We start from the raw sequence: 25,687 nt of genomic DNA, 5'->3' as shown, positions 1-25,687 counted from the left end.
TTTTATGCAGAATGTCTGGGAGTTTTAAATTTCGTGTGGTAAAATCAATAAGTCAGTTATATTCTGTTCTTTTCATTGCTTTTTAACTTTTTTAACTGAAAGAACACGTTCTTCACTGCTTTCACCAAAAATGAAAATGAGTGTTCTTCTGCATTGTGTTGCTGTGGTTGTGTTAGTTGCTCAGTTGTGTCCAACTTTTTGCAATCCCATGGACTGTCACCTGTCAGGTTCCTTTGTCATGAAATTCTCCAGGCAAGAATACTGGAGTAGGTTGCCGTTCCCTTCTCCAGAGGATCTTCCCAACCCAGAGATTGAACCCAGGTCACCTGCAATGCAGACAGATTCTTTACCATCTGAGTCACCACCAGGGAAGGCTTGATGCTAATAAATCATACTTTATACATATTTCCAACTACTTCTCACATCCCTTATTACTTGCTTTTGTTCTTTGTGGTTAGACATTGCATTTTTATTTCTTAAAGTTGCACCGTATTTCTAAAACTTACATCATATTCAGCCACCATTTGGAAGGCATTTCTCTGTACACTTGACTAAAGATCACCTCTATCTTCCATATGCATATTTGAATACATATGTTTCTATGTAAGAGGAAATTGTAACTTAGATACTGCTTCCTCCCCACATTTTAAAAGACCTTCTGTCGTATTCTTTTATTTCCAAGTCTTTGGTAATCTAAAATTGAGTTAGTGACCCAAGCTTATATGATTAAAACATGTTGCTGTTCAGTGGCTAAGTCATGTCTGACTCTTTGTGACCCCATGGACTATAGAATGCCAGGCTTCGCTATCACTGTCTCCCAGAATTTGCTCAGATTCAAGTCCATTGAGTTGGTGATGCTGTCTAACCATCTCATCCTCTGCCATCCCCTTCTCCTTTTGTCTTCCATGTTTCCCAGCTTCAGGGTCTTTTCCAGTGAGTGAGTCATCTCTTTGCATTAGGTGGCCAAAGTATTAGAGCTTCAGCTTCAGCATCAGTCCTTCCAATGAATATTCGTGGTTGATTTCCCTTAGGATTGATGGTTTGATCTCCTTGCATTCCAAGGGACTCTCAAGAGTCCTCTCTAGCACCATAACTTGAAAGCATCAATTTTCCAGCACTCAACCTTCTTTATGGACCAAATCTCACATTCGTACATGACTACTGGAAACCATAGCTTTGACTGCTTTGTCACAAAATGATGTCTCTGCTTTTTAATATGCTGTCTAGGTTTGCATAGCTTTCCTTCCAAGGAGAAGTGCCTTTTCATAAATTTAATTAACTAATTAATTTTAATTAAAGTATAACTCTTGTACATTTTTGACGAAAATATAATGTTTATAGTTTTTCTTCTAGAAGTTGGTTTTGGATTTTCCTTCAATTTTGTTTCATATGGCTGTGGGGTTTTTTATATTGAATTTCATAAAGTGTTGGAGATACACATGTGGATGAGGGACTCCTTGCCACTTGAGGTTTCACCAGCTGCAGGAAGCCTCCTTTTTCCTCAGCATCCTGAGACACCACCTCTCCTTCTCCATCCTGCTGATCTCCCTCACCAGACCGGCTTCCTCTTTTTGAACTTGAACATCTTAAACAAACAGCTTTGTGCTGTGCAGACCTGTGAACTGGCTGTTCCCTTTTCAGGCACACACTTCCCCACAAGTGCTCAACTACTGGCTCTCTGTTCAAGAATCACATTTTTGGCAGGTCTGGCCTGAACATGCATAAAAATTAGCGCACACACACCTCCTTCTCTCTCTTCCTTCTACATACTTCCTTTTACTTTATAATACCTGTAGTCATCTAGCATGCTTGTTATAATATCTGTAATCATCTAACATGTGTGTGTGTGTGCACTTAGTTGCTCAGTTGTGTCTGACTCTTTGTGACCCCATGGACTAAAGCCCACCAGGCTCCTCTGTCCATGGCATTTCCCAGGCAAGAATTATGGAGTGGGTTGCCATTCCCTTCTCCAGGATATCTTCCCAACCCAGGGAGTGAACATGGTTCTCCTGCATTGTGGGCAAATTGTTTACCATCTGAGCCACCAAGGAAGACCCCTAAACATGATATACAAGTTTTTAACTTGCTTATGTTCTTTCTCCAATCTGGATTTCAGGAGCTTTTGTTTTTTTAACATATCACAATCCCTGCATAGACTATATGGGAAACATTGTTGCAATTCAATTTTCAAGTGCAGGAATTTCTCATTAAAACTGTGAATACATGACATAATGGGGGAAAAGTTAAAAATGGGGCAAGTTTGCTTACTAGAGAAGGCGTGGGGAATTCTCTGAAGGGGATAAGAACCATACGTAAAATATTGATTTCTTGATGACCAAATATGAATTGTATTATTTAAACAATGTGAGTAATGCCTATCTGTGTGAAAATTAGTCATGTTATTTTACCCTTCCTTACAGTCACCTCTACCACATGAACCCACGAAATGACACAGAAATTTCAGAATTTCTTCTCCTGGGATTTTCAGAGGAACGAGCACTGCAGCCCCTCATCTTTGGGCTTTTCCTCTCCATGTACCTGATCACTGTGCTTGGAAACCTGCTCATCATCCTGGCTGTGTGCTCAGACTCCCACCTCCACACCCCCATGTACTTCTTCCTCTCCAACCTGTCCTTTGTAGACATCTGTTTCAGCTCCACCACCATCCCAAAGATGCTGTGGAACATCCAGACACAGAGCAAAGTTATAACTTATGAAGGTTGCATCACACAGATGTATTTTTTTGTACTCTTTGCAGTGTTAGACAACTTCCTCCTGACCGTGATGGCCTACGACCGCTTTGTGGCCATCTGCCACCCTCTGCACTACACGGTCATCATGAGCCCCCGGCTCTGTGCACTGCTGGTGCTGGTGTCCTGGGTCATGAGTGCCCTGCATTCCTTGTTAGAAAGCTTAATGGTGTTGCGACTATCCTTCTGTACAGACTTGCACATCCCTCACTTTTTCTGTGAACTCAATCAAATGGTACAACTTGCTTGTTCTGACACCTTTCCCAATAACATGGTGATGTGTTTTGCAGCTGTCCTGCTGGGTGTTGGTTCTCTTACTGGTATCCTTTACTCATATTCTAAGATAGTGTCCTCCATATATGGAATTTCATCATCTCAGGGGAGGTATAAGGCCCTTTCCACCTGTGCATCTCACCTCTCAGTAGTCTCTTTATTTTATTGTACGAGCTTAGGAGTGTATATGAGCTCTGCTGCTACCCACAGTTCCCATTCAAATGCAAAAGCCTCAGTGATGTACACTGTGGTCACACCCATGCTGAACCCCTTCATCTACAGTCTGAGGAACAAAGACATAAAGAGGGCTCTGAAAATGTTCTTGGGGAAGGCAACTCTAAAAGGACATGTGGTCCTAAGGCTTAAGAAGTGCCCATGATGAAAGCCTCAGAGCCAGAAATTGCAGTTTATATCAGATATGGAAGTAAGTAAAACATGCCTCGTCAGTCCCTTATTGGAATTTCCATTTCTTTTATCTCAACTTCTCTACACAATTTATGCAACTCATTTTATGAAACTTTGTGCTCTCTCTTATATTCAAGAATTCTCTTGGAAGATTGGGACTGACAATATACACTGTTGATACTAGGTTTAAAATAGATAACTAATGAGAACTAGTGTATACCACAGGGAGTTCTACTCAGTGCTCTGTGGTGACCTAATAGGAAGGAAATCCAAAACGAGGGGATATGTGTATCCATACACTTTACAGTATAGCATAAGTTAACATCGTAAAGCAACTATATTCTAATAAAGTTTTTTTTTAATTTTTCCCTTTGTCATTATCCTATTATTCCAAGGTTATCTTCAACCATGGATCTAAGATATTTGAATTTTCCCATTATCTCAAGGTTGTATGCATGCATGCTAAGTTACTTCAGTCATGTACGACTCTGTGGGACCCTATAGACTCTAGCCCACCAGGTTCCTCTGTCCATGGGATTCTCCAAGCAAAAATACTAGGGTGAGTTGCCATGACCAACTCCAGGGGATCTTCCCAACCCAGGGCTTGAACCCATGTCTCCCGAATTGCAGGTGGATTCTTTTACTGCTAAGCCATGGGAGAAGGCCCCTATGGAAAAAAAAGAAAAAATACTCTTGGCAATTACAGCTACTTACATAAGCTTGTAACAGAAAGAAAAAAAAAAATCTGAGACCACTGTTTTCCTTTTGTGAGTCTCATTCTCTTGGCAATCAAAGCTACTTACATAAGCTTGTAACAGGAAAAAAAAATCTGAGACCACTGTTTTCCTTTTGTGAGTCTCATTCCTTTATATATCACTTCCTTAACTGCTCTTCCGAATACTCCAGACCTTAACATATACCTTGTTATAGTTGTTCATGGGTATTTTTCTACTCTTTTGATTTCTGTTGTTATTCAGATTGATGTCCTCCATGTTTACAACTGACACTGGCAAAAACTGATAATAAAATAGATGTCTCCAAGTGGAAGCTACACAGAAAGACAAAGATGAATAAACAGATTTACATAATATGGCCTTAGAGTTGAACTTGACTTTAAATACGATGAGGAAAATATTAATCAAACATTTATTACTACACAAAAGATACTTGTGTATATGTGCAAGAGTTTGTCACTCATTGGTGTCCAACTCTCTGCAACCCCATAGACTGTAGCCCGCCAGGCTCCTCTGTCCATGGGATTCTCCAGGCAAAAATACTGGAGTGGGTTGCCATACCCTCCTCCAGGGGATCTTCCCAACCCAGGATAGAACCCAAGTCTCCTGCATTGGCAGGCAGAATCTTTATTGCTGGTGCCACCTGAGAAGCCCAATACGTGTCTCTATTTGTATACATTTCTCTTTCAAATAACCATGTTCACACACACACATATGTACATGCACACCAAATCATTTATAATCCAATTTATTCTATTAAAAGAAATCTTACAAGACTGTTGGAAGGTAAAGAAATTTTAAAAACGAACATTGTCTAGTTAACATGAAATCCAAGGAAAGTAGAAATTTAAGCACAAAGATTTAAGGTAGAATGAGTGATCTAATTTAATAATTTTAATTACTTTTTCCATCTTAACACCTCAAAGTCTCAAAATCAAAACCATATTTACACTCATGCAGTGTGGGATTCACTGTATCAGTTAATGGAAACAACTGTCTCCAAATTGACTCTAATTTTCTTCTATTAAGGTGGGATTTCAATAGAAAATACTACCTGGAGGAACCTAAGTGAATAAACTGAGAGGCTTAATCTCAGTTTTTTTAAACAAAATCTTATTGGATAAAAATATATGATTTATATTTTACTGGGGCTTCCCAGGTGTCAGAGTGGTATCCATCTGACAGTGCAAGAGATGCAAGAGAAGTGAGTTCAATCGCTGGGTCAGGAAGATCCCCTGGAGTAGGAAATGGAAATGCACTCCAGTATTCTTGCCTGGAAAATCCCGTGTACATTGAAGTGTGGCAGGCTACAGTCCATGAAGTCCCAAAGAATGGGACACAACTGAACAACTAAGCACGCACGCATACTACTGTAACAAATTATCCCGTCATAGCTATGTATATATGTTATGCATGTGTGTGTATATACAAAGATAGATAAGTAGATAGATAGATGGATGGATAAGTCAGTTCAGTTCAGTTGCTCAGTCCTGTCTGATTCTTTGCAGTCCCATCGACTGCAGCATGCCAGGCTTCCCTGTCCATCTCCAACTCCCGGAGCTTGCTCAAGCTCATGTTCATTGAGTTGGTGATACCATCCAACCATCTCATCCTCTGTTGTCCCCTTCTCCTCTTGCCTTCAGTCTTTTCCAACAGCAGGGGCTTTTCTCATGAGTCGGCTCTTCACATCAGGTGGCCAAAATATAGGAGCTTCAGCTTCAGCATCAGTCCTTCCAATGAGTATTCAGGATTGATTTCTCTCAGGATTGACTGGTTGGATCTCCTTGCAGTCCAAAGGACTCTCAAGGGTCTTTTCCAACACCATAATTCAAAAGCATCAATTCTTCAGTACTCAGCTTTTTTTATAGTCCAACTCACACATCCCTACATGACTCCTGGAAAAACCATAGCTTTGACTAGACAGACCTTCATCAGCGAAGTAATGTCTTTGCTTTTTAACATGCTGTCTAGATTAGTCATAACTTTTCTTCCAGTGGGCAAGCATCTTTTAATTTCATGGCTACAGTCATCATCCCCAGTATTTTGGAGCCCAAGAAAATAGTCTCTCACTGTTTCCATTGTTTCCCCATCTATTTGCCCTGAAGTGATGGGATTGGATGCCATGATCTTTGTTTTTTGAATATTGAGTTTTAGGTCAGCTTTTTCACTCTCCTTTTTCACTTTCATCAAGAAGCTCTTTAGTTCCTCCTTGCTTTCTGCCTTAAGAGTGGTAACATCTGCATATCTGAGGTTATTGGTGTGTCTCCCGGCAATCTTGATTCCAGTTTGTGCTGCATCCAGCCCAGCATTTTGCATGATGTACTCTGCATATAAGTTAAATCAGCAGGGTGACAGGGTACAGCCTTGATGTACTCCTTTCCCAATCTGGAACCAGTCCACTGTTCCATGTCCGGTTCTAACTGTCACTTCCTGACCTGAATAGAGATTTGTCAGGAGGCAGGTAAGATGGTCTGGTATTCCCATCTCTTTAAGAAACACAGTTCATTGTGATCTGCACAATCAAAGACTTTAGTGTAGTCAATGAAGCAGAAGTGGATGTTTTTCTGGAACTCTCTTGCTATTTTGATGATCCAACAGATGTTGGCAATTTGATCTCTGGTTCTTCCTCTGCCTTTTTTGAATCCAGTTTGAACATCAGGAAGTTCTCAGTTCACATACGATTGAAGCATAGCTTAGAGAACTTTGAGCATTACTTTGCTAGATTGTGAGATGAGTGCAATTGTGCAGTAGTTTGAACATTCTTCGGGATTGGAATGAAAACTGACTTTTTCCAGTCCCGTGGCTATTGCTGAGTTTTCCAAATTTGCTGGCATACTGAGTGCAGCACTTTCTCAGCATCATCTTTTAGGATTCCAGCTCAGCTGGAATTCCATCACCTCCACTAGCTTTGTTCGTAGTGATGCTTCCTAAGGCCCACTTGACTTCACACTCCAGGATGTCTGGCTCTAGGTGAGTGATCACACCAACGTGGTTATCTGGGTCATTTAAGACTTTTTGTGTAGTTCTACTGTGTATTCTTGCCATCTCTTCTTAATATCTGCTGCTTCTGTTAGGTCCATACCATTTCTTTTATTGTGATCATCTTTGCATGAAATGTTCCCTTGGTATCTCTAATTTTCTTGAAGAGATCCCTAGTCTTTCCCATTCTATTGTTTTCCTCTATTTCTTTTCATTGATGACTTAGGAAGGCGTTCTTATCTCTCCTTGCTATTCTTTGGAACTCTACATTCAGATGGTTATGTCTCTCCTTTCCTCCCTTGCTTTAGCTTCTCTTCTTTTCTCAGCTATTTGTAAGCCCTCCTCAGACATCCATTTTGTCTTTTTACATTTCTTTTTCTTGGGGATGGTTTTGATCACCACTTCCTGTACAATGTTAGGAACCTCTGTCCATAGATAGATATAAATAGATAGATAATAACTTGAAGTTGTACAGATCCAAAACTCAAACTGGAATGGGTCTCAATGGACTAAAGTCCACATGTTTGCAGTGCTGGGATCCATCTAGATGCTCCAGAAGAAAATGCATTTCCCTCCTAAATGACTTTCTGGTAGCCACCTACATTCCTTGGTTCATGGTCCTTTCTCAATCTTCAAAACCAGCAGCCTAGCATATTAAATGTTCTTTGGCCTCAATTTTCTTATTCTCATTCAGTATTTAGAGGATCTCGTTATTACATTTCACTAACGTGGATAAACCAGGCTAATCTTTTTATCTTACTGTGAAACAAAGTCTTTTTCAGGTGTATGTTATTTGATGACACTGAAGAAACTTCAGGTAGAAGGATCAACTACTGAATGTATCACAGCCTTCAAAATAAGTGAAATGCTTTTCTTTCAAAATTACATACAAATAGCAGAAGAGGGGGTAAATAAAATGTGGTGTATACACACACACACACACACACATACACACACACAGTGGAATACCATTCAGCCATAAAAAGGAATGAAATAGCGCCATTTGCAGAGGCGTGGATGGACCTGGACACTGTCATATAGAGAGATATAAGTCAGAAAGAGAAAAACAAATAGCATATAATATTGCTGTTACGTGGAATCTAGAAAAATGTTATAGATGAATTTATTTGCAAAGCAGAAACAGACACACAGCCGACATATAGGGATACTGGGGAGAGAGAGGGGAGGAAGGAGGATAAATTGGGAGATTGAGACAGATATATATATACACTACTATGTATAAAATACATAACGAATGAGAACCTACTGTATAGCACGGGGAACTCTACTCGATGCTCTGTGGGACCTAAATAAGACGGAAATCTAAAAAATAGGGGATATATGTATACACATAGCTGATTCATTTTGTTGTATAGCAGTACTTAACACCACATTGTAAAGTGACTCCAATAAAAATTAATTTTTAAAAAGAATAATAATCAAAATATTTACATATACATCTTATATGATCTGGGGTCAATTTGTTCTTGCTGGTCATAATTCAAGAACTAACTAGATTTCAATAGTGATGGGGCTATCTGGTTTTTTTAATTATCCTTTTCTTTTAGAGAGACATGCTGAAGTTGCTTAAATATTAATAGGTAAAAATATGTGGGAATTGCTTAAAAATAATCATCTCATGTGAACAGGAGTCATGCGGCCAGGTTACAGGTCAGGAACTTGTGAAACCCATTGATGAATTGATGAGTGTTCATTACACTCTTCACTACTCTTCACTTCTGTGTGTGTTTGAATTTTCCATAATAAAAAAGGTTTTAATGGTCCCAGTGGGAGAAGACACATTCTTCCAACATCTACCCCTAAGGACATAACTGAAATTTTTTTCCATTTTGATTATAGTCCCCATATTCCTGCAGTTATATTGCCCCAAGCTTACAAAAATAAAAAATTTTAATGAGAAGCTTTGAGAATTCAGCTTCTGGAGCACAATACACTTTGCCCCTCACCTTCAGTTCACAAATATGAGGGGGAAAAGACATTCTCTCATGCTTCCTAGAAACATCACCCTGGTCTAGAGATCCATGTGTTGTGAGTTGTTCAATAATGTCCAACTCTTTGTGACCCCACGAACTGTAGCCCATTAGGCTCCTCTGTCCATGGGAGTCTCCAGGCAAGAATACTGGAGTGGGTTGCCATTCCCTTCTCCAGGTGCCTGGCACCAGCTCCCTGATGGAGACACAGCTGCTGGCTACACGATTCACCTTCCTGGGATGAGTCCATCAGATTGGAAATAACAGCACAGAGCATCTTTGGGAAATAGAGGAATTTCCCCAGGAGCACTGTCAGGAGTAAGAAAATTGGACAAATCTATAGATTAAAAATGATTCTGAAATGTTCAAGTGCTAACCAAGAAGGAATCCTCAAGTTTAATTACAGTCTCTTCCCTCTCCTCATCTCCCTTGCCTTCTGCTCATTCCCACATTATTTCTACAACCCTCTCCTAACTCATCAGGAACCATCTCTCTCCTAGTTTTCTCCTGGGCTACACTGGTCTTCCCCTAACATTTTACCCAGTGCCCAGTCTCCTCCTGCTCGGCTTACTGTAACCTGCACATCAGAGGGGCCACACGCCTCATTAACAAATCAGCGAGCACACACAGCCACTTTCAGTTGTCTCTGTGATGTACATGAATGACAGCACTCTCATCCCATTTGTTTCCAGGGAGATGAAATGAGACCATTCAGGGGAAGAGATGAGCACGATTCCTGTGCCTGGTAAGTTTAATAAATATTCATTGCTATTTATATCATTTCTTAAGTGCCTTCAATGAGCCAGACGTTAGGCTGTGTATGTCATATGTGTCAGTCACTCAGTCGTGTCTGGCCCTTTGCACCCCATGGACTGTAGCCCACTGTTTCCTCTGTCTATGGAACTCTCCAGGCAAAAATACTAGAGTAAGTAACCATTCCCTTTTCCAGGGGATCTTCCCAACCCAGGGGTCAAACCTGGGTCTCCCTCGTTGCAGGCAGGTTCTTTACCGCCTGAGCCACCAGGGAAGCCCTATTTTTGTACAATTTCAAATAGAATGTGTTTTTTTTTCTATTGTGCATCTGTTTATTGCTGGAAATGGGAAAGAAAATGATGCATGTTTGTATTTCAATCTAGTTTCACCAGAATGACTTCTCAGTTGTAATAGCTCTCCGACTGATTTTAGGTAGCCAGTTTATCATCTGAAAATGTGATCAATTTACTTTTACCCAAGATGTGACCATAGGATTGCTATTTTATTCTTTGGTCATACTGGTTTGAAATTTCAGAACAGCATTGGGTAGTGGTAGGGACACACGTATTTGTCTTCTGTATGATCTTCATGTAGAGTTCTCAAATATTTTCATGTGTGGGTTGATATAAGCTGATGATCAAGGAAGCTATTTTCATAGTAATGAAACCTGTTTAGTTTCCTCAGAACTCCTTTCAAGCAGTATCTTTGACATTCAATTAGACTATCCAATTTTTTGGATGATTTTTTCCTACTTATTTGCTCTATGGCAATAAATACATTACCAATGTGAAACACTGGTTGCTTTCTGGGATTAAATGTTACCTGGGCATAGTATTTGGTTTGCATGACAAATTGCTAAATATTTTTATATTTTATTGCTATTTTCTTCGAGCTTTTTAAATAATATGCTAATTAGAGATTAGTCTATGGTTTTTCTTGTACCGCTGCTATTGTAGCAGGCTATTGGCTTTCAGTATCATGATTAAAATAGCTCTAGAAAATTCACTGGAACACTTATTCTCATGTGCCTCCAGATAATTTTTATGTATTTAAAACAGGTTTTGTGAGATTTCAAAATTAGCAATTTTTTTCTGGGAAAAAATTAATAATTCCATACCTTATTTCATGATTGTCCATTATACATTTTAATCAAGTGAGTAGAAGACACCATATCATTATCATAGTTTATGGAAATTATACACAGATCTATGCCTTTCTAATTAGTATTTAAAGTAAAAAATTTAAATAAAATTAATAATTAATGGCATTGATTAATTAATTATAAATTAATGGTTATTAAATAAAATGAATAATAATTTAAATAAAATAATTATTTTATTATAAAGGTGTTTAATAATAAAGTACAAATAAAGTACAAAGGCATCTGAGAAGACTGGGTGACCAAGGGTCAAGGTATTCAAACAAATGAGATCTTCTTTGAGTGCAAAATTAGTTTTCATGTGAAACTTTTCTAGCTACTGGTGGCAACACAGGAGAAGACAATGGCATTAGGAGGCCCCAAAGTGACAGACAAGAGAGAAGAGACCATTAAGCAAAAGCACTGTCTCATCAATATATTGTGTTCAAGCTAAAAGTGACCACATTTCTAAGATGCCTGTTGATCACCGATTTAATCTCGCTTCTGCTTCTGTCTTGGCAGACACTCTTTCACATGCAACTGGGAAACCACTCACAGCTCCCAGTATTTCTCCTCCTGGGACTTTCTGAGAAGCCAGAGATTCAGTCTGTTCTCTTTGGGCTCTTCCTCTCTCTGTACCTGGTCACCATCTTTGGGAACGGGCTCATCATCCTGGCCATCATCACAGACTCCCACCTCCACACCCCCGTGTACCTCTTTCTCTCCAACCTGTCATTGTCTGACATCTGTTTCACGTCCACCACCATCCCAAAGATGCTCCTGAACATCCAGACCCAGAGCAAAGCCATTACCTACGCAGGCTGCATCACCCAGATGTACTTTTTCACAGTTTTTGGACTTTTGGACAACTTACTCCTGACCGTGATGGCCTATGACCGCTTCGTGGCCATCTGCCACCCCCTGCACTACACGGTCATCATGAACGTGCGGCTCTGTGCACAGTTGCTCCTTCTAACCAGGCTCATCAGCGTTCTGGGGGCGCTTCCTGAGAGTTTAACCATGTCCCGGCTCTCTTTCTGCGCCATCGTTGACATCCAGCACTACTTCTGTGAACTCCCTGAGGTCCTCAAGCTTGCCTGCTCTGACACCTTCATCAATAATGTCGTATTGTATCTTGTGACAGGCGTTATGGGCTTTTTTCCTCTCACCGGCATCCTTCTCTCTTATTCTCGAATTGTTTGTTCTGTACTGAGGATCTCAACGACAGGAGGGAAGTATAACGCGTTTTCCACTTGTGGGTCTCACCTCTCGGTGGTCTCCTTGTTCTATGGAACCTGCCTTGGGGTCTACCTCAGCTCCACATGGACACATGACTCTCAGACAGGGGCGTTTGTCTCCATCCTGTACACCGTGATCACCCCCATGCTGAATCCTTTCATCTACAGCCTGAGGAACAGGGACATGAAAAGAGCTCTAAGAAAGCTTCTCTGCAACACGTTGTCTCCCCAGTGACAACAATGACCTGGAGCCTGGACACATGTGATCAAGAGCAATGGAACAGAACACTTAGGAGTGTGGACTCTTAATTTTTCGGTGCACTTAGTTCTGAAGTTGGAATGGATCTCTTGAGAGAGGCAAGGGTGGAAAAGCAAGCTAACTGTCCATCCTCAGGACACTGGGAACAAGTGTAGACTAGAGATGGAGAGGTGTGTGTTTTCAGGAGGATGGGTGGAGTGTGTGTGTGTGTGTTCAGTCGTGTCCGACTCTTTTTGTGACCCGGTGGAGTGTAGCTTCTCAGGCTCTTCTGTCCATCAGATTCTCCAGGCAAGAACACTAGAGTGGGTTGCCATTTCCTCCCCCAGGGGATCTTCCCAACTCAGGGACTGAACTCAAGTCTCTTGAGTCTCCTGCATTGGCAGGTGGATCCTTTGCCACTGCGCCACCAGAGAGAGCCCTAAAATTTTCCTGAATTCAAACAGTGATGCCATCTTAGTAGATGGTGATGAGATAAATATATTTTGTTGCATTATTTTTATCTTTCTTAGATTTTTTTTCTTTTAAAAAACTTAATTATTTTTAATTGGAGGATACTTGCTTTACAATATTGTGTTGGTTTCTGCTATATATAACATGAATCAGCCATACGTATAGGTATCTTCCCTCTCTCTTGCACCTCTCTCCCACCGCCCATCCCTCCCACAACTCTAGGTTATCACAAAGCATCAGATGTGAGCTTCCTGTATCATACAGTAAATTTCCACTGGCTATTCTAATTTTACATCTGGTAATGTATATGTTTCAATGCTATTCACTCAGTTCATCACACCCTCTCCTTCCCTCACTGTGTCCACAAGTCTGTGCGATATCTGTGTCTCCATTGCTGCCCTACAAATAGGTTTATCAGTACCATCTTTCTAGATTCCATGTATATGTGTTAATATATGATATTTGTCTTTCTCTTTCTGACTTATTTCACCCTGTATAACAGGCTCTAGGTTTATCCACCTTATTAGACCTGAGTCAACTGTGTTCTTTTTTATGGCTGAGTAATATTCCATTGTGTATATGTACCACAATTTCTTTATCCAAAGAATATTCAATCCCCATGTGTTTAAGTTGCTCTATCTGAAATGAACCTATAACAAGGCATGCCTCAGAAGGGTGACAAGAGATTTAAATGGAATAAAATGGCAAAGCAATGCCATAAGGAATGCAGGTGGCAAGTCCTAAACAAATTTCAGCTCTCATTACATACAAGAGTAATTTTTGTAATGCTCCAGCTTTTTGTCCCAATATTATTAAGCCAATTTCTCCCCATGTACACTGCCATCTATTAGGACTAGGTCATAAAGCTCAGTATACCCCAGGAAGAAAGAGGATGTATAATGTGGAGCAGAATTTCTCAACCCTGGCATCATTGATATTTGGGTTTGGGTCATTCTTTGCTATAGGGGCTATTCTTGTACATTGTAGGATGTTTAGTCATATCCCTGGATAAGATACATCACCAGCCAAGTTGCAAGGACTAAAAATGTCTTCATATACTCCATAAGGGGCCAAATCATCCTCATTGAGAACCATGGGAAAGTGTCTTCCAAAGGGAAAGAGAACATATTAAAATTTTCCATGTGCAAAATCCCCAAGGGAATGAGCTAAAGCAGGAGTCCCCAAGCTCCAGGATCTAATGCCTGATGATCTGAGGTGGAGCTGATATAATAACAATAGAAATAAAGTGCACAATAAATGTAATGTGCTTGAATCATTCTGAAACCATTCCCCCTCCCCCCATCACCCATTGTGTGCATGAATGCTCACTCGTGTCTGACTCTGAGACCCTATGAATGATAGCTCACCAGGCTCCTCTGTCCATGGAATTCTCTAGGCAAGACTACTGGACTGTGTTGCCTTTTCCTTCTCCAGCAAAATATTTTTTACACATGATAAGACTGGACCATAAAAATGCCTGTACAAATAGAAAAGCAGAATCCCAGATTTGACTCTATTTTGTGTAACAGTCAAAAGAAGGAAAGGAGACTGGATAGACTACAAGAATGATGACAGTGAATCAAGACAGTATGGTGCTAGCACAAAGACAGAAATATAGATCAGTGGAACAGAATAGAAAGCCCAGAGATAAATCCACGAACCTATGGACACCTTATCTTTGACAAAGGAGGCAAGGATATACAATGGAAAAAAGACAACCTCTTTAACAAGTGGTGCTGGGAAAACTGGTCAACCACTTGTAAAAGAATGAAACTAGAACACTTTCTAACACCATACACAAAAATAAACTCAAAATGGATTAAAGATCTAAATGTAAGACCAGAAACTATAAAACTCCTAGAGGAGAACAGAGGCAAAACACTCTCCAACATAAATCACAGCAGGATCCTCTATGACCCACCTCCCAGAATATTGGAAATAAAAGCAAAAATAAACAAATGGGACCTAATGAAACTTAAAAGCTTTTGCACTACAAAGGAAACTATAAGTAAGGTGAAAAGACAGCCCTCAGATTGGGAGAAAATAATAGCAAATGAAGAAACAGACAAAGGATTAATCTCAAAAATATACAAGCAACTCCTGAAGCTCAATTCCAGAAAAATAAATGACCCAATCAAAAAATGGACCAAAGAACTAAACAGACAATTCTCCAAAGAAGACATACAGATGGCTAACAAACACATGAAAAGATGCTCAACATCACTCATTATTAGAGAAATGCAAATCAAAACCACAATGAGGTACCATTACACGCCAGTCAGGATGGCTGCTATCCAAAAGTCTACAAGCAGTAAATGCTGGAGAGGGTGTGGAGAAAAGGGAACCCTCTTACACTGTTGGTGGGAATGCAAACTAGTACAGCCACTATGGAAAACAGTGTGGAGATTTCTTTAAAAACTGGAAATAGAACTGCCATATGACCCAGCAATCCCACTTCTGGGCATACACACTGAGGAAACCAGATCTGAAAGAGACACGTGCACCCCAATGTTCATCGCAGAACTGTTTATAATAGCCAGGACATGGAAGCAACCTAGATGCCCATCAGCAGACGAATGGATAAGGAAGCTGTGGTACATATACATCATGGAATATTACTCAGCCATTAAAAAGAATTCATTTGAATCAGTCCTAATGAGATGGATGAAACTGGAGCCCATTATACAGAGTGAAGTAAGCCAGAAAGATAAAGAACATTACAGCATACTAACACATATATATGGAATTTAGAAAGATGGTAATGATAACCCTATATGCAAAACAGAAAAAGAGACACAGAAGTACAGAACAGACTTTTGAACTCTGTGGGAGAAGGTGAGGGTGGGATGTTTCGAAAGAACAGCATGTATACTATCTATGGTGAAACAGATCACCAGCCCAGGCTGGATGCATGAGACAAGTGCTCGGGCCTGGTGCACTGGGAAGACCCAGAGGGATCGGGTGGAGAGGGAGGTGGGAGGGGGGATCGGGATGGGGAATAAGTGTAAATCTATGGCTGATTCATATCAATGTATGACAAAACCCACTGAAATGTTGTGAAGTAATTAGCCTCCAACTAATACAAAATAAATAAATAAATAAAAAATAAAAATAAAATTTAAAAAATTAAAAAAAAAAGAATGATGACAGTGAAAAACTAAAATCCATTATTTAAATAATATGTGAACAAAGAAGAAATTTGGAAACATCATTTCTTAAGGCTTTTTTAAAATTTATTTATTATTTTTGGTTGCACTGAACTTCCCTGTTGCACTCGGGTTTTCTCTTGTTGTGGCAAGCGGGGACTGCTCTTCGTTGCAGTGCTCAGGCTTCTCATTGCACTGGCTTCTCTTGTCATGGAGCACCGACCCTAGGGCACGCAGGCTCAGTAGCTGTGGCTACTGTCATTCAAGAGGAGGATGCCCTAAATATCCTACTGATTTTTTTTTAATATTTTATTTGGGTTATAAAAGTTACTCCCTTATTATATACTGGTGTTCTTTTTTACTTTTTTATTGAGGTGTAGTTTATTAACAATATTACATAAGCTTCAAGCCCACTCAAAAAATGAGTAGAAGACCTAAATAAACATCTCTCCAAAGAGGACATACAGATGACCAACAGACACATGAAAAGATATCCAACATCACTAGTTATTAGAGAAATGCAAACCAAAACTACAATGAGATATCACCTCATACCTGTCAGAATGGCCATCATCAAAAAAATCCACAGACAACAAATGCTGGAGAGAGCATGAAGAGAAGGGAACCCTCTTATGTTGTTGGTGGGAATGTAAATTGGTACAGTCACTATGGAGAACAGTATGGAGATTCCTTTAAAAATTAATAATAGAGCTACCACATGACCCTGCAATCCCACTCTTGGGCATATATCCAGAGAAAAATATGATCTGAAAGGATACATGCACACCAGTGTTCATTGCAGCACTGTCTATAATAGACAAGACATGCAAGCAACCTAAATGTCCATCAGCAGAGGAATGGATAAAGAAGAAGTGGTACATACATACAGTGGAATATTACTCAGCCATTAAAAAGAATGAACTAATGCTGTGTGCAGCAACATGGATGAACCTAGAGAGTGTCATACCGAGTGAAGTAAGTCAGACAGAGAAGGAGAAATATTGCATTGCATCTCTTATATGTGGAATCTAAAATGATACCAATGAACTTACTTACAAAACAGAAAGAGACTCGTGGACTTAGAAAACGAACTTATGGTTGCCAGGGGAAGGGATAGTAAGGGAGTTTGGGAAAGTCATGTACACACTGCCATATTCCAAATGGATAACAAACAAGGACTTAGTGCATAGCACATGGAACTCTGCTCAATGTCATGTACCAGCCTGGATGGGATAGGGTTTTGGGGGAGAATGGATACATGTATACATAAGGCAGTGGATGAGATGGTTGAATGGCATCACCAACTCGATGGACATGAGTTTGAGCAGGCTCCAGGAGTTGGTGATGGACAGGGAAGCCTGGCGTGCTGCAGTCCCTGGGGTCACAAAGAGTCAGACAGGACTGAGCGACTGAACTGAACTGATACATAAGGCTGAGTTCCTTTGCTGTTCACCTAAAACAACCACAACATTGTTAAATGACTATACCCCAATACAAAATAAAAAGTTTAAACTTTGCAAAAAAATATTATTTAAGTTTCAGGTGTACAACATAGCAAGTCACAAATTTAAAGGGTATAGTTCATTCACTGTTAGCATAGAACATTGGCTATATTCCTTGTGCTCTAAAGTATATCTTTGTGGCTTATCTTATGCATGGTAGTTTGTACCTCTTAATCCCTTGCCCCTGTCTTGCCCCTCTCCCTTCCCTCTTCCCACTGTTGGCCACTGATTTGTTCCCTATGTCTTTGAGTCCAGAATTCCCTGGTGATCCACAGGTTAAGACTCCACACTTTCAGTGGAGAGGGCATGGGTTCAATCCATGGTCAAGGAAGTTCTATGTGCTGAGCAGTGCAGTCAAAAAAAGAAAAAAAAAATTCTGTGTCTGTGAGTCTGTTCTTTTTAGTTATATTCACTAGTTTGTTTTATTTTTTAGATTTCACTTATAAAAGATACGTATACCAATGGCTGATTCATGGCGATGTTTGACAGAGAACAACAAAACTCTGTAAAGCAATTATCCTTCCATTAAAAATAAATATTTCTTTTAAAAAAGAGAGATATATAGAAAACAAAGTCACTCTTTTATGATTTGTTCAAGATAGTCCATTCTCTCTGGACTAGAGTGTTGAGGACCATCCAATGAACTTGACCCTGAAGTCAAGTTTTGACCCTAAAAAGCCATATATTCCCACAGAGTCTGCCTGAACAGCCAGTCAATCCAGTTCTCACACTATTTGTCCTGTTGTATTCCTGGAACCTTCTCCAGATTGCCCTTTCAGCAGTAGGAACAGAAGTTGTGGCAAAGTCATTGGTCTGGTTTTGTTGGTAGTTGAGTGTGACCCACAGCCTTGTTCATAATTCCAAGTTAAGCTGCTTGACATTCACATGATCTTGAAAAATGTGCCATCATGCCCTTGATAGACAAAAAAATTCCATCTCAGATGTTGAGGAAGTGCTTGTGGGAAAAGATAGTGGAGATCAGATCCTGGAGAAAGAGCATTGTGACTAAGGTGCATGGGGAGGGGTGTTCCCATGGGGACAAAGTTAGCAGAAAAGAAGCTCCTTTCTGGTTTGGCTTCCACACTCACGGGAACCAAACTGCTCAGAGCAGAGTAGCAATGGAACAATTAACTTAATGAGCAGTTGTGAGAATTCAACCGCTGAAGCTACAGAAACGGTAAATATGCCCCTCACTCCTCTCACTACAGCTCCATGGTCCCAGAAAGGAGTAAGTTCAGCTGTGCCCTTTCAGGGAATGGATGGCTGATGCCACCTCCTTGCACTTCACTGGAGCTGAGTTGAGGATCCATCACCCAGGAATGAAAGGATCCAGGGAACTAGAGGCTCATTGAAGACATCAGAGTGTGTGCTGTGGGAAACAGGTATGGAGGCAGGCAGAACTCTCAGAGTATTAATTTGGGTGGCACAAATGAGGATAACACAGTTGGTAAGAGTCCATTTACTTAAAACACTCTGCACAGTTCAAGTCCTGAGTCTCTCAAAATCTCTCTTTCACTCAGGTTCCTTCCTCTCTCTTCTGGAACCCAATTCTGAGAATCTCTCTCTTTCCTAATGGAAACTGACCTTGTTTAAGCTCCCGACATCTCTTCATATTTTTTACCCAACCATCCTAGCTGTTTCTCAGGAGCTATGTGCTTCCATTCTCCATCTGATTCTCCTGTATTCTTTTATCTACCAAATCTTACTCATTTATTCACTCACTCAAACAAGAAGCATTCTCTGGGATTCTTCCTATGTAGCACTTAATATATGTGTGTGCATGCTCAGTCATGTACAACTCTTTGCAACCCCGTGGACTGTAGCCCATTAGGCTCCTCTGGCCATGGAATTTTCCAGGCAAGAATACTGGAGCAGGTTGCCATTTCTTACTCCAGGGGATCTTCCCAACCCCAGGTACTGAACCCAGGTCTCTTGTGTCTCTTGCATTGGCTGGCAGATTCTTTACCACTGTGCCTTACAAACCCATTCAGCCCATTCAAACGGCTGTGTGATATTAAGTTACTGAATTTTTCTCTGCCTCAGTTACCACATTTATAAAATGAGGATAATAATAGTATCCGCTTTGTAAGGTTAATATGAAAATTAAATTAAAGGAGATAATGCACAAGAATTTTTTTGTCTCCATCACCCAGTGAATATCTATACATGTTAATGATTATTGTATACCATTTACATATATTCATTTGTTAAATCAAAACAATAATGATGATGATAAAATGAGCTATGGCATACAAAACTTAGCTTGACAAATACTTGACATACAAATACTTGAAGCATGGAGGTCCTCAAGTCATTTGACTTATTTAGTAAATGTATCACTTTCATTTATTGTGTATTTGCAAATTTCCAGTCCCTGTTCTAAGAGGCTTACATTTTTGTTAATATGTGAAATGACTGTGATCTATTTTCTGAGAGATTTAACTGCACATATGAACACTGCTGGGGTTATTTTTCTCTTGTATCCACTTTTTATGTTAATTTTTATTTTTGAATAATTTTAGAGAAATTTTAAAGAAAGTTACAGAGATAGCACAGAGAGTTCTCATAGTGGTGAAAATGTTTCAAAACTCGATAGAAGCAATGGTTGCAAAACATCTGAATGCCACTGAATGTTACTTTAAGGTGACTGTTGGTTTTTACATATTTGTTTTGTATCAACTGCCTTACTAAAATCATTTTCAGTCCAAAGAGGTTTTCTTCTTCTAATTAAAAATAAATTTTTTTAAAAAGAGGTTTTCAGTTGCCAATTTATTATCTTCAGCAAATCCATCATCTTCAAACAAAGAATTGCTTTTTTGATACTTACATCTCTTGTATCTTTTCTCCTTGTACTGCATTGGCTAGAACTTCCTCAGAATTGATAATAGTGATGATAAACTTTCTTTTCTTCTTTAATATTTAAAGGAGAATTCTTTTGTTCCTGCCCTCAGGTCCCACAACAGCATTTTTGGAGGTAAATCTTGTTGTTTGCTTAATTCCCTCCTTAATTATTGATCTATTATCCTCCATTCTGAGTCAACTTTGGACACCAATATTTTCCCAGAAATAAATTAATTTCTTAGAGATTTTCTAGTTTTTTATGCCAAGTTTTAAATAACATTTTCTTGCAAAATTGAGCATTTCCTTACATCTATGTTTATTTTTCTCATTGCTAATTTTAGGCATTACTGTTTTCTTTCTTATTTCCTTCATTAGACTAATTTTGCCTGTATGTTTGCTTTTGCCGAAGAATTAGCTCTGGATTGTCTCAACTTTAGACCTGTTCTTCTCTTTAATTCCTTAACTCTGCTTATACCTTAATTTTCTGCTTTACCTAGCTTTGTTGTGTGTAACTTGCATTAACAATGCCTTCCAAATCTTTAAATGTTTATTTCTTGAGGATAGAATAAATGTGTGTTCATTTGTAATTTTTGAAAGATGTAATAGAAGAAAATGAGTTGAAAAATCCAGACTCATTTTATCACTCCAAGATGACTCTTGTCCACATTTTGGTATATCTTGTTGATCATTTTTCTTGAATTTGTACAAGGAAACTTATAAAAGATCTGTACACTGATTTAATTTCTCCACTCCAGAAAATACAGATCAATTACCATCTCATAGCAGTATGTGAAGTGCTATTTCTCTTTCCACTTGATGAAATTTTGCATTCCTAGTCTTTATTTTTCTCAGTGGCTTCTTAATTACCTCAGTGAAAAGGTATCTTCTTTTACTTTCATCCTCATAGGTTAATACTAGAAAAAAATTTTCAAACATTTATTATCCTTTTTATACTTTTTAATAAATTTTTAATATCCTATGCCTTTTTCCCAGGTAATATATTAATGTTTCTATGATTTATAATTAAGGCTTTATAGGTTAAAAACACTAATTTTATTAGTCAAGTAATTATCTTTTGCATTCCAGCTTTCTTCATGGCACATTTCTCATTAGTAATTTTTCAATTTGTCGTCCAATTATTGATCTTTGCTTCCCTTATTTCCATCAAAGACTTTCCATTCATAGAGAACGTCTACTTTTAAAGATTACATATGCGTGTGTGTGTGCTAAGTCACTTCAGTCATGTCTGACTCTATGCGACCCCATGGACTACAACCTGCCAGGCTCCTCTGTCCATGGGATTCTGCCAGGCTCCTCTGTCCATGGGATTCTGCCAGGCTCCTCTGTCCATGGGATTCTCCAGGTAAGAACACTGGAGTGGGTTGTCATGTCTTTCTCCAGGGGATCTTTCCAACCCAGCGATTGAACTGGTTGGAAAGATCTGGCCTCTTACATCTCTTGCACTGGCAGCTGGGTTCTTTACCACTAGCACCACCTGGGAAGCTCAAGATTACATATATTCATGTATAAATTGTATTATCTATGTATTCTATTTATTTTCTTCTGATAGCTTATATGGTTCCTAGCTCCACACTCGACATTTGAAATTTATTAGAGAATATGGAGATAACATTTAACACTATTTTTTCTAAATTATTAATCAATTGTGAAACACTTATTTGTATCTTGAAAAGGCCCTTTAAAATACATAGGAATAAAAAAATGCAAGTTAAGATGATAAAATACACATAGATATATCCTAAATTACGATAAACATCATATTAAATAAAAACCCTAGAATTATTCCCTTGAAATAAAGGAAAAATAATAAGAATTCCAACTCAACATAAATTTGAACAGTGTTATGGAGTTTTATAGCAATGCAAAAAGACCTTAAGACAAATAGATATTGTAAATTAATGCTATTTGGAGAAAGCATATAAATATTAGAAAAAAATTTTAATTAATAAAAGAGTCTAGAAAATGCCCATGAAATGAAGTCGCTCAGTCGTGTCCGACTCTTTGTGACCCCTTGGACTTGTAGCCCACCAGGCTCCTCCATCCATGGGATTTTCCAGGCAAGAATACTGGAGTGGGTTGCCATTTCCTTCTCTAGGAGATCTTCCCAACCCAGGGCTTGAACGCGGGTCTCCCACATTGTAGGCAGACATTTTACAGTCTGAGCCACCAGGGAAGTCAGAAAATGCCCACAACACCTTATAAATACAGGAAAATCTAAGGTTTTCCTAATGTAATAGTGATATCAAGGATACAATGTGAGGGAATATCATGATTAATAGCATTAAACCTAAAACACATTAAAATGCCATGTAGAAATCCTGCTATTTGCAACACCTCAGATGAATCTAGAGGACATTATAATAAGTGAAACAAGTCAGACAGAAAAGAACAAATAGTGTGTGATTCCACTTACATGAGGCATCTAAAATCATTAAACTCATGGAAGCACGCAATAGAATGTTGATTGGAATTATTGGCTGGAAGGGAAAGGAGATAGGGAATTCTTATTCATCGTATCAAGATTTGTTATCAAAATGAATAAATTCTAGAGATCTGGTATATAACATGGTGGTGGTGGTGATGATCTAGTCGCTAAGTCGTGTCTGATTTGCAACCCCATCAATTGTAACCCGCCAGACTCCTCTGTCAATGGAATTTTCCAGGCAGGAATACTGGAGTGGGTTGCCATTTCCTTCTCCAGGGATATAACATAGTAAGTAGAGTAATAATACAGTATTGTACTCTTTAAAATATGTTAGAGGAATAGATTGTATTCATACCACACTAAAGAATACAAGGACATTTTTGGAGATGATAGGTATGTTTTCATGGGCTTCAAAGGTTGCTCAGTTGTAAAAACGCCACCAGCCAATGCAGGAGACTCAGGTTCCAACCTTGGGTTGGGAAGATCCCTTTGGGAGGGGATTTCCATTTGCCATTTCCTAATGGCAACCTACTTCAGTATTCCTGCCTGGAAAATTCCATGGACAGAGGAGCCTGGTGGGCTACAGACCCACAGGGTCTCAAAGAGTCAGACACGACTAAGCACGCACCCACTCAAAGCTAAAAATAAAAGATGATTTATGTGAGGATAAACTCAATATTTAGAAACTCTAGGAGTCTATATTTAGAAATTCAATTTTGATTGAATTTATATAGGGATGTTGATAATATAAATGAAATATAAATATTAGGGTCTTTCCTTTTTTAGCAAAAGGAGCACCCAAGGTCCAGAGGATCTAAGAAACTCTCAATGAGTGAGAAGAGCTGCCTAGAGTTAGGGAATCCCCCATTCCCATAAGCACTGAGCAGAACACTCAAGAGTAGTCATCAGGGATTCCAGGAAAGGGATGATTGTTTGGGGATGCAGGCAAGCACTAGAGCAGTGCTTCTCAAACCTGTATGTGTCAGAATTTCCATGAGGGCCTGTTGAAGCACCAAGTGCTGGCTTCACACCCAGAGAATCTGATTCAGTAGGTCAGAGATGACTCAGTGGAAAAGAATCCACCTGCCAATGCATGAGATACAGGAGATGCAGGTTCTATACCTGGGTTGGAAAGATCTCTTGGAGGAAGAAATTGCAACCCACTCCAATATTTTTTTTTTTTAGAAGTCGTTCAGTCATGTCCGACTCTTTGTGACCCCGTGGACTGTAGCTTACCAGGCTCCTCAATCCACAGAATTCTCCAGGCAAGAATACTGGAGTGGGTTGCCATTTCCTTCTCCAGGAGATCTTCCCAACCCAGGGATCAAACCTGGGTCTCCCACATTGCATGCAGACGCTTTACCGTCTGGGCCACCAGGGACTCCAGTATTCTTGCCTGGGAAATCCCATGGACAGAGGGGTCTGGCAGCTACAATCCATGGGGTTGCCAAGAGTTAGACACACAACTGAGCAATTGAGCACACATGCAGATCAGACAAGACTAAAAAAGGTGTATTTCTAACGTTTCTAGGGGTTGCTGATGTTGCTCAGGAACCACAATTTGAGAAGTGCTGCACTTGAGACAATTTCTAGATGTCAACAGTAACCACAATTTGTCATCAAAGAAAGTCAATCCTTAGCCAAAATGAATGACTTTATGATCTCTCTGAGTTTGGATTAAGGATATTTCTGTCTCTCTGGGGAATATTTATTTGGGGTAAATTTTGTATTCCTTTTTTCCTCCTTGTTGGCTAGCCCCACAGACTCATGGAAAGGGGAAACCAAACAGGAGTCAGAAACTTTCTCCTCCTGGGATTCTCAGAGGACCCAGACCTGCAGCCTCTCCTCTTCCGGCTGTTTCTGTCCATGTACCTGGTCACATTCACTGGGAACCTGGCCATCATCCTAGCCGTCATCTCAGACTCCCACCTCCACACCCCCATGTACTTCTTCCTCTCCAACCTATCCTTTGCAGACATCGGTTTCACCTCCACCACCGTCCCAAAGATGCTGCTGAACCTCCAGACACAGAGTAAAGTTATCACCTATGCAGGCTGCCTCAGCCAGGTATTTTTTTTCATTGTGTTTGGATGTCTGGACAATTTACTCTTGACTGTGATGGCCTATGACCGCTTCGTGGCCATCTGTCACCCCCTGCACTACATGGTCATCATGAACCCCCGGGTCTGTGGGCTGCTGGCTCTGGGATCCTGGAGCCTCAGCATCACAGCCTCCCTGCTCATGACCTTAACCCTTCTGAAGCTGTCTTTCTGCAGAAGCATGAAGATCCCACACTTTTTCTGTGATTTTCCTGCAGTCCTGAAGCTCGCCTGTTCTGACACCCTCATCAATCACACAGTGGTCTATTTTGTGACTATTATCCTAGCTGTTTTTCCTCTCTCTGGGATCCTCTTTTCTTACTATCAGATTTTCTCCTCAATCCTGAGAATTCCATCAGTCAGGAGCAAATACAAAGCTTTTTCCACCTGTGGGTCTCACTTCTCAGTGGTCTCCTTGTTCTATGGCACAGGCCTAGGGGTCTACCTCAGTTCTGCAGTCACTTCATCCTCTAGGACAAGTCTGGTGGCCTCTGTGATGTACACCACGGTCACCCCCATGCTGAACCCCTTCATCTACAGTCTGAGGAGCAGGGACATGAAGGGGGCCCTTGTGCGGCTCATTAGCAGGGCACCGTCTCTCATTCACAGGGCCTTCAGAGGGCTCTCATAAGTAACTGGGCACAAAACATTGGGGACCAGAAATCCTGGCTTCCTTCACTTAA

At 39.9% G+C, this 25,687-nt stretch overlaps 3 protein-coding genes across 3 annotated transcripts; all 3 read left to right on the top strand.

The window, feature by feature from the left end:
- Positions 1 to 2,370: 2,370 nt before the first annotated feature.
- LOC122699337 (olfactory receptor-like protein OLF4) lies at positions 2,371 to 3,402 on the top strand. Its single transcript, XM_043911170.1, has one exon. The coding sequence runs from the start codon at positions 2,434 to 2,436 to the stop codon at positions 3,400 to 3,402; it is 969 nt and encodes a 322-aa protein (XP_043767105.1). The 5' UTR covers positions 2,371 to 2,433.
- An 8,155-nt stretch (positions 3,403 to 11,557) lies between these two features.
- On the top strand, positions 11,558 to 12,496 carry LOC122700993 (olfactory receptor 7C1-like). The gene has a single exon (XM_043914018.1). It carries the CDS (start codon positions 11,558 to 11,560, stop codon positions 12,494 to 12,496), a length of 939 nt encoding a protein of 312 aa, XP_043769953.1.
- Positions 12,497 to 24,672: 12,176 nt separating this feature from the next.
- On the top strand, positions 24,673 to 25,635 carry LOC122699851 (olfactory receptor 7C2). Its single transcript, XM_043912268.1, has one exon. It carries the CDS (start codon positions 24,673 to 24,675, stop codon positions 25,633 to 25,635), a length of 963 nt encoding a protein of 320 aa, XP_043768203.1.
- The last annotated feature ends 52 nt before the right edge of the window (positions 25,636 to 25,687 follow it).

The sequence above is a fragment of the Cervus elaphus genome, chromosome 9 (assembly GCF_910594005.1).
Source record: "Cervus elaphus chromosome 9, mCerEla1.1, whole genome shotgun sequence".
Lineage (NCBI taxonomy): Eukaryota > Metazoa > Chordata > Mammalia > Artiodactyla > Cervidae > Cervus > Cervus elaphus.
Note: the sequence above shows the minus strand (reverse complement) of the source record. Positions and strands in the feature narration are given on the sequence as shown.

Excerpts from the sequence above, each read along its gene's own strand:
- LOC122699337 (XM_043911170.1), top strand. The coding sequence starts at position 2,434 with ATGAACCCACGAAATGACACAGAAATTTCAGAATTTCTTCTCCTGGGA.
- LOC122700993 (XM_043914018.1), top strand. The coding sequence starts at position 11,558 with ATGCAACTGGGAAACCACTCACAGCTCCCAGTATTTCTCCTCCTGGGA.
- LOC122699851 (XM_043912268.1), top strand. The coding sequence starts at position 24,673 with ATGGAAAGGGGAAACCAAACAGGAGTCAGAAACTTTCTCCTCCTGGGA.